This window comes from Notothenia coriiceps, unplaced genomic scaffold (genome assembly GCF_000735185.1).
Source record: "Notothenia coriiceps isolate Sejong01 unplaced genomic scaffold, NC01 NC01_scaffold00037246, whole genome shotgun sequence".
Classification (NCBI taxonomy): domain Eukaryota; kingdom Metazoa; phylum Chordata; class Actinopteri; order Perciformes; family Nototheniidae; genus Notothenia; species Notothenia coriiceps.
The window spans coordinates 14,242,549-14,255,048 of record NW_011369947.1 but is presented as its reverse complement, the minus strand read 5'-3'; the positions used below and the strand labels follow the sequence as shown (position 1 = coordinate 14,255,048).

At 39.3% G+C, this 12,500-nt stretch overlaps 2 protein-coding genes across 2 annotated transcripts in view; one reads left to right on the top strand and one right to left on the bottom strand.

Annotated features, from left to right (window-relative positions):
* mecr (mitochondrial trans-2-enoyl-CoA reductase) overlaps positions 1–8,083 on the top strand; it is a 15,722-nt gene extending 7,639 nt beyond the window's left edge. The window contains exons 2-10 of the mRNA XM_010794911.1: positions 5,222–5,319; positions 5,412–5,543; positions 5,640–5,783; positions 6,572–6,674; positions 6,945–7,047; positions 7,136–7,209; positions 7,501–7,561; positions 7,641–7,713; positions 7,791–8,083. Coding sequence (XP_010793213.1) covers positions 5,222–5,319; positions 5,412–5,543; positions 5,640–5,783; positions 6,572–6,674; positions 6,945–7,047; positions 7,136–7,209; positions 7,501–7,561; positions 7,641–7,713; positions 7,791–7,954 — 952 coding nt within the window. The 3' untranslated portion in view covers positions 7,955–8,083. The remainder of the gene's footprint in view (positions 1–5,221; positions 5,320–5,411; positions 5,544–5,639; positions 5,784–6,571; positions 6,675–6,944; positions 7,048–7,135; positions 7,210–7,500; positions 7,562–7,640; positions 7,714–7,790) is intronic.
* Positions 8,084–8,326: 243 nt separating this feature from the next.
* Positions 8,327–11,839, bottom strand: smpdl3b (sphingomyelin phosphodiesterase acid like 3B). The gene is made up of 8 exons (XM_010794912.1): positions 11,474–11,839; positions 11,156–11,369; positions 10,777–10,865; positions 10,522–10,665; positions 10,192–10,361; positions 9,705–9,885; positions 9,104–9,237; positions 8,327–8,991 (listed from the first exon to the last, which is right to left on the bottom strand). The coding sequence occupies exons 1-8, from the start codon at positions 11,532–11,534 to the stop codon at positions 8,629–8,631; spliced, it is 1,356 nt and encodes a 451-aa protein (XP_010793214.1). The 5' UTR covers positions 11,535–11,839; the 3' UTR covers positions 8,327–8,628.
* Between the last annotated feature and the right edge of the window lie 661 nt (positions 11,840–12,500).

Genomic DNA, 12,500 nt, shown 5'->3' with positions numbered 1-12,500 from the left:
ATTATTCCTTAGCAGTACCTCTTGATCCCATCATTTTGATGGGCAGAAGAAAAGAGGTTAAGGAAGAAGGTGGAGAAGAGCAGGGAAGGACACAGGAAACCAAAGCATGGAAATCAAAGATTAGAGAGAAAAAGGAGTGACTGTTTCACCCAGCCTCTGGGGGTGGACAAGTGAAGTGAAGAGGAGAAAACGGTCACGGTTCTTAGTCAGAACACAGATGTGAGTAATTGCAGCCACTGGCAAAATGATTTTAAACCTGACTGCAATGGGTTTGCTGTAATGTTTAAAAGCTCAGATCATGAGTGGATCTGGCCGGATGACTGAAATGTAAGGAATCACAAAATGCGAGCAAATACTGATCCAATCCATAGCTCATTCAAAATAAAGCCTCGGCCTGCATGTAGTTAGGAGAGCACTTAATTCAGGTTGATTGGCTGTAATTGAAACCATTTCTAGAATTCTTCTAAAGGGACAAACTCCAAAATAAAGACTAATTTCACACAATCAGTTGGCAATTTATTCAAATATAAATAGGAGAACAGTGGGACACTAAGTAGTTTATCATTACATTTGCATTAATGTCTGTTGTCAGCATTTATTCAATTATAATGGCAATCAATATAAACTATTTTGGATGCCTTTTCATCCTCTTGAATGGTTGATTTTCTGGTATAAGACTGGTCTGGTGATATTATAGATTTTCACAGGAAAACGTCTGAAAAGGGTTTTACTTGTCTAGTTGAATTGCTATACTAATTTTTTCCAATTTAATTATTAAGTATTACAGTGAATAGGGCTGTGGGCAATCTTTCTAATGATCAATTAACCAACCAATTATTTTCTAGATTATCCTTTTTGTTTATATTTCAGAAAAATGTCCATCCCAAGTCATAAGTGATGTTTTTTAATGTATTGCTTCATTAGTCCAAAACCCAAAGATATTCACATAGGTATATAAATGAATGTTATCCACATTGTACCAGGGCTAAAACAATCATTGTTACTTGTCTTTTTAGCTATTATTGCATAAAAAAGAACTTCAATATCTATTAGTTTATCAAAACAAGTAGGTATTTTGAGGAATAGACTTGATGCAGGAAGTGATCTGAAAAACATAAGTGTTATCATTGTTATTAAACATCCAACTGACTTTGTATTTATGTATTTTTGATATTGCATTTTCAGTACCATAACTTTGGATTCGCACATTTAAAAATTGTTTTGTTTAATTTGAAGGATCCATCACGGTGGACGGCCATGAGCTTCATGAGGACGATCTGAGGCTCATGTACACCTTCGACCAGAGCTCTGGCTCCGCAACACAGTATGAAGCGCACTCTGATGCACAGGTACGCTCTATGTTCCAAAATACATTTGATTTCTCATTTTAGATGTATTCAGATGGATGGATGGATTTTAGATCTATTATTTGACTTCAATGAACTTGAAGAAACAATGACCTCATATGGTGCATTATAACAACCTGTAATGAATCCTAGTCAGTGAGGGACTGGCAATTATGAAGTATTATGATACTTGATCTTATAATTCATTATGAAATGGTTAAAATGTATTATTATTGTCCTAATGCATCATGAGTACTTATGTGTGCTTATAACAATGATTATACAGTGGTATCAGCAGGTAATAATGCATTATGAAAATGGGCATCCATGATTATGGATCGTATCGGGACTTAATACATCTTGTCGACCAATCATGTATTTTTATTATCCAGAAACTGGTTATGGAAAATGTGTAAATATTATTTGTTAACATCCATGAAAAGGTTTAGAAATACACACACACACACACACACACACACACACACACACACACACACACACACACACACACACACACACACTGCCGTATACCGTAAATGCATTTATATGTCTTTACTGTGAGTGTGATGTATGAAATCATTTCATGGCTAAGTGGAAACCAGCATGTATGCGTTTCCCAGAGGCTCTCTCTCTCTAATCAGTGCTCCTCCAACCGTATACACACCACACGGCTGCACCTTAATACCAGTTTACTGAGCTGGCGTTTTAATTCTCGCTCGCTCGCACCGACCTCCCAGCTCCCATCTGTCCGCCTCTCTGTTCTTTCTCTTTCTATTCATTTTGCTTTTTGTGTACTTTACTCTGTCGCCCTGTCATCTCCCTCCCTTCCTCCCATGGTGAAGTGTTTGAGGCTGGCAGCAGCCTTACACAACGTGACACTCATTTTACTTTAGTGACTCACACAGAGTACAATATTGTCGCTATTTCTGCCGGGTTGTTTCTTCATCACTTTTAACTTTGAACAAAGAGTCTAAGACAGATTCATGGCTCTGTGGATTTTACCCTCTTTTCAAATAAATAGTTTGTAGCCTTTACTGAGGGAGTTTGGTTACTCATGAGGGAACATTCTGTCACTAACTGCTAGCGTTCTGTCAGATACATATTGCAATATATGTGCAGTAAGAGCACACTGTCTGTTGTTACAGTAGCTGAAAGGTTAAACCTTAACTTTATCATTCTGGCTTTGAGGTCAAAAGGCTATTTTTCCCAACTTAAAAATGGACTAATGTTCAAGCTTAGCTGGTTAAAAAATCAAACAACATTCAAACATCTTGATAAAAGTATACCTCAGTATTATACATTTCAATTCGCCCAAATATTAGAACTTAACGTCGGAATTGTGGGCAATTGTGCTCATATAAAAAATCTATCCTCCTGGATGCACACACATATTTGTTGGAACCCTTTTATTTAAAATATTTTGCTAGTCGTCAGGAATCCATACATTTGGTATTTAAACATTGTATTTAAATGAGAACATGCAGGATATGACCTTCAAATATGAGCGTATGACATGTTGATTTAGGCAGGTACATTTAAGACCCACTCCCCTCCTCAAAAAAATAAAAACTGTTAATGGGTAATAACCATATATACAGTCTATGGTAATAACAGGTTAAATGAAAAAAAAGTAAGTTTTCTAAGACTGTGATGACTTTTGGGATCAGTTCAATGTTTTGCTAAGACCCTCCTTTTTTCTTTCAGGTCCTGGTGCTGCTGGACGTCAGCCCCGACCAATCCATGATGGATGAAGGCGTCGCACGTGAGGTCATCAACCGCATTCAGAAACTACGCAAGAAGGTGGGACGATTATTTCAGGAGCACTACTAGCGCTGGAAACTAGAGTGACACATAACACACTAATAGTGAATTTTACAATCTAGTGTCTAATGAATAAAATATGACGTATTAGAAACTGTCTGTCAACACGTGTAATCAGAGCTGAGGCAGCTTAAGGAGTGCTGCACGGTGAGGAAGACAGTTCAATTGACTGAGTACAAGAAGCATTTAGGAGCATCAGGGCTGTAAAAACTTCTGACTCAAACTGTGTGGTATTTTTTAAAGAGCATCTTGCAGGTTTTTTTTTTTTCTACATTTATGCTTAAACTTGCTTGAAAATTACAATTAAAAAAGTGAATGCAGGATTTGATATGTTTTACGAGACATCAGGGCAGGAATTCAGAGGGAAAGGAGCAATTTTGAGCTCTGGTCTTAAAAACGGATTTTTTTAAGGTCATACGTCAAACGCGTCATATTACATCACACAGGGGACACATCTCCGCTCTCTGACCGCGGGTATAGTAGAGTTGCGTTGAGTTGAGCAGTTGTGTTTTAAGGAGCTCGTATTTTTCGGTAGTTTTACATTGTATTTCACCATTTGTAATCATGGTGCAGTATTGTGTTTGTGCAGGTTGCACAAATACCAGCCCGTCAGGACATCGAGTCCACAGTAAAAAGGACCGGAGCTAGCGTTCGTTCCTGGGTGCGTTGTGCATCCACCTCCCTGCAGCACATACTCTCCACAGCTTTATCAGGAAACCGTATTACTTCTCTCTNAAACCCTATGCATTTTATGTTATTTTGGACAATTATTCATATAGTAATCACATTACCTGAGCCCTTGAGTTGCCTAGAGCAAAAATAGTAACAGCATTATATGCTGTTACTATTTTTGCTCTAGGCAACTCAAGGGCTCAGGTAATGTGATTACTATATGAATAATTGTCCAAAATAACATAAAATGCATAGGGTTTTTTGTTAAGTTACATACTTTCGTCGCCGGCCAGCCGATACATGCCGCGCATTAAGTGGGGCTGTCTGTCAATGAATCCCCGGGCCACTTTTAACCCCCCAGTCCGCCCCTGGTTGGACTCTGTCTCACAGGCAGGTTGCAGTGTAACATCAGAGGAGACTGGGCCAATTGTACATTCTCAAACTGCACCACTTAGAACTAACTAAACAATGCAGAGATAATTTTTATATAATTGTATTCAATAACAGTAAGAAATTAAACAGTATGAAGTGATTTGTAAATAGGAATACAGATTTGACTTAATGTTTTCATAAATATATTTTTCTCCCAGCTTGTCATGGGACTTATTTTTACCCTCTCAAAGAACCGGAATCGAGAACCGAAAATAACTGGAATCGAAAAGCAGAACCGGAATCGTTAAGATCCAAACGATACCCAACCCTATGTGTGATGCAGTAAAATCTTACCGCTCACTTACATTAGCGGTGTCATAAAAACCGTGGCAAAAATGTAAAATACGATGGCGAAGAAGAAGATTCCAGTGGCCCCAATTTGTGTCCATTCTGGACAAGTGAAAAATTTATTCGGACAAGTAAATTGCCAAACTCACTTGTCCATGGACAAGTACTCTCTAAAAACTTTTTCTCACACTGCATTTCCAAGGAAATTATGTACTTAAACTTTTTAAGTTCTGAAGATGAGGATTTTAGTTTTGTGCCTTGTTCTGCTTAAAACTAATAGTGAGCGTTATAACTGAACTGAATACTTTATTTAGGGCTTTAACTAGCAACCTTTTTCATTATTGATCAATGTGTTCATCAATTGTCTAGGATTTGTATGGTATGTAATATCTTGGATACTAAGCCTGCTTTTTCTTTAAATATCTGTATGATTTAGGATTACAATTTTCCATTTTTAAGTTGCCAATATTTATTTGGTAAGACATGTTAAACCAGACACCTATTGATACACACCAGGGGCCACATTGGAAAGATGTCCTGTACTCACTTGTTGTATCTGTGACAAAACGTGATATTTTTGTACATCTGAATGCTGCCTCCAAACCTTAAATAACTATATGTATACAAGCTTCAATACATGCAAGGTTTTTTTTGGTTGCCAGGTTAGAGGATGTAGATCTGCCCCCTATAGGTGAAAAGGATGTTCTGGTTAAAATATTGGCAGCTCCAATCAACCCAGCTGACATCAACATGATTCAAGGTAACAAAACAAAACCAACAGTAACAATATAACCAAGAAAACCAAACACGTTTTTTTTGTTGAAAATGACTTATTGGGTATATTCCCATCAGGTACTTATGCCATCCTCCCTGACCTCCCAGCTGTCGGGGGCAACGAAGGCGTGGCCCAGGTGGTAGAAGTGGGCCGCAACGTAACCTCCCTAAAAACAGGAGACTGGGTTATTCCCAAAGACGCTGGTCTAGGTAAAACAACTGATTTAATCACATGAATAAATCCACAGTGTCACAATTGTGTCTTCAACATGATCTCTTAGGATTTCTGTGTGTTTGTGTGAGCAGGCACGTGGAGGACAGAGGCGGTGCTAGCAGAGGGCGATGTCATCTCGCTGCCTAACGATATTCCCTTGCTGTCTGCTGCAACTCTGGGAGTGAACCCCTGCACCGCCTTCAGGATGCTCTCTGACTTTGAAGAGCTCAAGCCAGGTATTTATCTCCAAATCAAGATTGAAAACATTATTTTCTTTAAAGATTCACAAGCCTCTATACACATATAGAAGTAGAAGCTAGAGATATTTTACAAAAGAAATATTCTACTTTAAAGAGGGGCATTTTGGGTGTAATAGCATTTTATTCAACAAGTGTTTTTCTTATTGGCTATATTTTTACTTGACAAAGATCCAAATAGGAACAACATGTTGTAAGTAATACATTTTTGTTGATGGAGTAAGTGTTCAGGCCTACCCTTTTCCCTATTAATGCTTTTTCTTTAGGGCCTTGCACCTATGATGTGGTGTGTTAGTAATTGTTCTCCAACTCATAACACCAACTCTCAGTCATAATGTAACTACCCCCATTTTTAAATATTCAATTTTCATTTGTTATCATGTGTGTTTCAAACCAGAGTAGTTCCTACTTTGCAGTTGGTTAATTTAAAGCCACTGCTTTGGGAGGCTGTGGCTCAGTGGGTAGTGTGCTGGACTTCGAATCAGGGGGGTAGCAAGTTCGAGTCCCACTGCAGTCAGCATGTTGTTGTGTCCCTGGGCAAGACACTTCGGCCCAAATTGCTCCTGTGGGGATTGCCCACAGTACTGATTGTATGTAAGTTGCATTGGATAAAAGTGTCTAACAAAAGACATGCAATGTAATGTTTAAATGTATGGACCGGGATTTGAAGTTTGAAGTTGATTAAGAAAGAATTCTGCACCTTCAAAGCATTATAAACCTGTTAAGTACTAATCTGGAATAGATATGAGGATGTGTTGCTCTTGCAGGTGATTCTGTGATCCAGAACGCAGCCAACAGTGGAGTCGGGCAGGCTGTGATACAGATTGCTGCTGCGAGGGGAATCAACACCATCAACGTCGTCAGAGACAGGTGACTCGAGTATATGATGTCTCTTCACGAGCGAAATGTTACAGTCCTAATCACTGGCTCAGGTTATCAGTCTTAATAACTGAGATAATGAGGTGTTTTGTCCAAAGGTAACAGGTGTGTGTGTGTGTGTGTGTGTGTGTGTGTGTGTGTGTGTGTGTGTGTGTGTGTGTGTGTGTGTGTGTGTGTGTGTGTGTGTGTGTGTGTGTGTGTGTGTGTGAGTAATAATTTACGAGTGTAATGAACTTCCTAATTGTTTCTTCCTTTTCAAAGGCCAGAGTTCACACAGCTCAGTGATAGGCTGAAGGCCATCGGAGGCACTCATGTGATCAAAGAAGAAGCGATGAGGCGGCCTGAGATGAGGGAACTGTTCAAGGTCTGTGGGTCTGAAGACATCTTGGCTATTTGTTGACAAACACTGTTGCTTATCATATAATAATGAGTTTCGTTTTTGTTTTAAAAAGACCTGCCCAAAGCCTAAACTGGCGCTGAATGGAGTCGGAGGCCAGAGTGCAACAGAGCTGCTCCGTCATCTACAGTGAGGATCACCTTTATTGGCATGATAAAATATCTCACACTAAAGAAAATATCCATTTGTTCTATTTTCCAAGATACTTTTTACACACTAGCACTGACTCATTTCTAAATTAATGTTTGCTAATAATTGTTATTTTGGTCTTAGTTGCTGCTGTGTCTACAGTATACGTCTTGTTATTAGTGTTTTACTTTTTATCTAACGTACAGTACTTTTATCCCCGTTTCTTGTCTTTATGTGGCCCCTGATCTGCCCTTTGGGGACAATAAAGCTGAATTGATTGATTGATTCCAGGTTTGGAGGATCTATGGTGACGTATGGAGGGATGGCCAAAAAGCCGGTCACTGTTCCTGTGGTAAGATGAAAGCTTGTACGACCTCCTAGGTTTAACATGACATTTTACAGAGAAACTGAACTTAACTTGTTCTCTGCAGAGCGCTCTTATTTTCAAGGATGTGAAGATTCGGGGATTTTGGGTCACACAGTGGAAGGGAGATCACTCGAGCGGTGAGTTGGCGTTACATTTCTTCTTTCGTGAAATAAATCTTGAAGACTGAATTGAATGATATGACATTTCCCCTTAGATGGAAGGGCCTTCAGAGCCATGCTGGATGAACTGTGCCAGCTCATCCGGCAGGGGAAGCTGACGGCTCCTGCCTGCACTGAGGTCAGCCTCCAAGACTTCAACAAAGCTCTGGACGCAGCTATGCAGCCGTTCACCTCGGCTAAACAGGTCTTCATTATGTGAACAGACCAACTGACTAATCACTTCACTCTCATGACCAGAGTGTAACCCGAAGACTGCTACATTATTGTTAATGTGTGAATCAAATACACTGCTCAAGCACATAGTCAATAAATGTGTCCTTACAACAGGCTCAAAGTCCAGCATCTTTCACATGACATTTTACCAACAGGTATTATAAAGCTATGTGGCATAACAGCAAGCATTATGAAACCAAGATAATACAGCATATCAAATGGTAAATGTATAATTGTTTCTGAGTTATGTGGGCATGAGTAAGTGCAATTGTTATTCATTAAAATATTTACTCTTGCGATAATACTGATATTAACGGTGCATTGATTCTTGCTGCGAAAAAACATTCAACCAATAAGAAACAGTTTAGGCCTTTTTCTGGTTTTATTAAATATAGTATAGTTTGACAGGGAAGCAACCACAACAAATAAACCAAGGTCAACCAAAGATTGCTGAAGCCAAATGTTGTTTTTCCATGGTAAGTATATTTAAGGCGTGACTCACCTGAAATATAGATTTTAAAAACAAGAAAAACATTTCCTGTGATGTTAAATATTTACATTACCTCAATTATCTTGAACTTACAAATCAGTGTGTCCATTCAATGACTCCTCGAAGCTTCAATAATACATTTTAAAACATGAGCGATAGGTCAAATATCATTACCAATTGGCGAGCAGCACACTTACAGCCACAGAGAGGACAGGAAGCAACCCGCTGTAAATGGCAGCTGCCCCTTCTGTTACCAGGCAGCGTTCATACCTGTCAAAGTCTACCTCCCTGGCTGCACACACGTGGTCAACGCGGCAGTCGCTGTTGCACTCTGTCAAGTCGTAGTTGACAGAGTTGAACTCATAGTACTTCTGAAGGTAGCCGCGGTCAGAGGCTATGCGCTCCAGAGCCTGGTGCATGGAGGCCGGGGAGGCGTCTGGCAGGCTGAAGCTCTTTGTGAGACGATACTCCTCCTCCCAGCGCCCATCACCTGCATTCGCACGAGTCAGGTTCAGATAATAGGTCACCACATCCTGTTTAAGAAATAGAAACCAGTCATAAGAGACATGTGCTTTTTTCTGCAGAAGGTTTATATTGCAGCTACTACATGTAAAGGGACGTTTTGCAGACTGGCTGTGACTTTACTTTGACAAGGAGGGTTTGGGTGTCATATTCAAAGACACGGATCCCAGGGTTGTTGGCTCCGTCCAGGACTCCAGGGAGGGATGTTTTCCACGGTGTGACACCTGGGCTGAGGAACATCGTACTGATGGGAGAGCCTGTGGAAACAGAAAGGCCATCACCTCAGATTATCACAATAATAAGCACAACAAGAGATGTGAGAATCACTGTGCATCACATTGAATGCATTAAAGAGTCGAAACTACGTAACCTAAATACAAACCAAAGAAGAAAAGCAGTAGTATTAGTATCAGGGGTGGAATGTTATCTCACTCCATTTTGGAGGCTAATATTGTAGCTTCATTTTACCTCACTTACTACTTATTTTCAAGTTCAAATGAATAAAAGAAGAAAACATATCAACTGATAAAGTATGTTGTATTATTATAGGTTAAGTTCCCCAGCCCAGCAGTATATCACATAGAAAATGCCTTTTACAAAGGAGTGACAAGTTAAACTTCAAGTACTTTAATTACAATATGATGCTTATTCTTTTTTACCTTTGTGAAAATAACATGCATGATTTTTTTTTTACTTACGACTGAGCAACACAGTCCATCCTTACCCATTGAGTTGTAGAACATTCGGAAGCTATCGGTGTGATGATGGCCAAAAAACTGTCCCATTATGACTGAATGATGCCTCTGAATTAAATCCAGGTACAGCTTGTTGAATCCCGGCACAAACCACGGCTTATTTCTCTTCTTCTCAAAGAAACCTGGGGGGACGTGGCCAATGATGTACACCTGGGAGAGAAACCGATGTAGAGTTGGCAAAAATAGTCTAATTTCATGTCAAGTAGTTAAAGATCAATACATCGTTTTTGCAATGCTTGAGTATCTTGTTGTAAAAGTAGATCCATTTCCTGTGAGATAATTATTCATAAAGGGGAAATACAAAATATACTTTCTAATTACCTTGGTAACCATGTTAAAAGAGGAATGACGTTTTTATTACTTATTGAATGTTTTTTGCCTTTGTCTGTAATTCAAACTTGACTTTAGATCAAATGTAACCCTTGTTGCAATGCAAAGGTAGTAAAGATGCTTTGCCTTTTCTTTGTTGTTGGCGGCCTCTGTAAGAACCTGATCCGCCCAGGTAAACTGTCCCGCTGGGTCCACCATGTTCTTGGTGTTCTTGTTCTGGTCATAGTAGAGGTTTGTGTTTAGTACCAGCATCCTGAAACCCGTTCGATTGAGCAGCTTCTCGGTGTAATATCCACCTATGTGAAGAAAAGATTTGCAGAACATGCATGACACAATTGGACGTGTGCTTTTAAATGCAAAATGCCATGTGTCATAATGTGATTTTATCAGGAAGGCAGCTGTTTATATATCCAAACAACAAATCTCAATGTATTATTTACAAGAGGCTCTGTCCACCTTTTTTAAAAGTTTCCCTGGACGCTGGATCCAACCAGTCCTGCCACATCTCTGCCGTTTGGTCATAGATGTCATCTGGGCCTGCAGGAAGCTGGCTTTTAGGGTGGAAGTCATGGTTGCCCAGGGCAGAGTACACTTTAGTGTCTAAGGAAGGAAGGGGTGTAAAGTATTCATCAATAATATCAGTTCATAAATGATACAAGTTAATGTTGGGTTTTTCTCCCAGAATAAATGAGTCCCTGAAGTTCCACTTACTTGGAAACACTTGACTTATGATGTGGGTGAGGTTGCTGATAATGGGAAGCACCACTTCCTCTCCAAGATCTGCATGGGGTGTGTCATCTCTGTGCAGCAAAACAAAAGATACTTTTTAAGGATAAGATGCTTAAAGGAGGAGTTGATTATATTCGACAAGTAAAGGAGGCTTTGGTTAAAGTTAAGACCTAATAATATTATTTTAGTGTATAATTCATCCAGGTTGTGTCACTAGTGAATGCTAGGCTATATAATATCATGAAAAATAAAACATAAACACGATGAACCACATAGCATTTCTCTAAAATGAACTTGGGACCCAACCAAACAGCACCAAGCAATTAAAATATTGTACTATCAACCTCAAGCATATACATACCCTGTCCAAACGATGAAGTCCGGATCTGGTAGAATATCCTTCATGGCATACACAGAGGAGTTTATAAGGAGCCATGGCGAGTCACAAGCATAGTCTCCAAACTTTCCAGCATTGGCTGCGGGTCGTTTGCCACTTGATTGGCAAACCAGTTGAGGATCATCGCTCAGTTCGTAGGTCGGGTCCCAGTGCAGATCCGTGATGTGCCAGAAGTTTCCTGGATACAAACGATGCGTAATTGCGCACATTAAGTCGTTTCCCCACGATTACGTGAGTTTACCAGTAAACATTTTTCTACAACAATTTAACCAGGTTTCTTACCCGACAATGAGATGACCTCCTTAAAAAGCAGACACGATAAGAGCAGCCTTACTGTGGACATGTTGAAATAAGTGAGGAATGCAAAAGTCCGACAGAAGTCAAGTCCAGTTTGAGAGGTAAGTCTATAAAGATAAGACTGAGTTAATCATGACGTGTCTTCTGCCTGAAAGTGGTCCACTAACTAGCCTACTTTCTCTGCAGCTTACACCTTGTTTCCTCTATTTAAGTTTTTTTTTTTTAAACGTCAATGGGATTTGTTTTATGATTTAAAAGGAGAAGTGGGAGGTGTAAGACCTACACATTATTTGCAGCAGGAGAACAACCGTATGGCCACAATGAAGTTGTCAGACTGTAGGCTCCAAAGATTTAATTCAAGGATGAATTGGGTAATGACGATATATTTAAAGGCACCTGACACATAGGGGGTAAGTTGAACCACCCCCTGTAACCAGGCAACGCCTTACAGTTGTAATCAAGTGACCAGAAATTATGCAAGCTCCACCCATTTCTCATTGCCTGTGAAAGAGAGATACTCATTGTGGTCTGGTAAGTAAACATTTTTACAAAAAAAAATGTTTTGCTTGTCAAAGTAAATGTTCTAGATGTCAGCTATATCGGCTGTCATGTCAAAACAAAAGTATCCAGGTTTAAACACATATATTGTATATGTTGATGTGTTGGCATACATCGTATTAAACCATGTGAATCATTAAGCTAAAGATGACTGAATTGTAATGCTAGGCAATTCTTTCTAAAATGGTGGCTATGGGGTAAAATGAACCATGGGCCTTGGGGTAAGTTGAGCCAGTTTTTCAATGGAGAAATTAATGAAAGTAGGCCAAATTGATAAGAGCTCATTGTAGGCTACATGTAAAGTTGAATTTACCCTGTGTTTGATTGGTAAGATGTATGAAATTGTATCACAATTTGTATGATTACTTTTCCTTTTAACATGTTAAAAAAAATCAAACAATTCAATTGATATTTAAAAAACTAAGCTTGTATTTGGTTTGTTATTTATTGTTTA

Excerpts from the sequence above, each read along its gene's own strand:
- smpdl3b (XM_010794912.1), bottom strand. The coding sequence starts at position 11,534 with ATGTCCACAGTAAGGCTGCTCTTATCGTGTCTGCTTTTTAAGGAGGTC. Across the intron at positions 11,370-11,473 it reads GGAGGTCATCTCATTGTCGG|GAAACTTCTGGCACATCACG; the intron begins GTAAGAAACCTG and ends GTTTGTATCCAG. Across the intron at positions 10,866-11,155 it reads GACTTCATCGTTTGGACAGG|AGATGACACACCCCATGCAG; the intron begins GTATGTATATGC and ends TTTGCTGCACAG.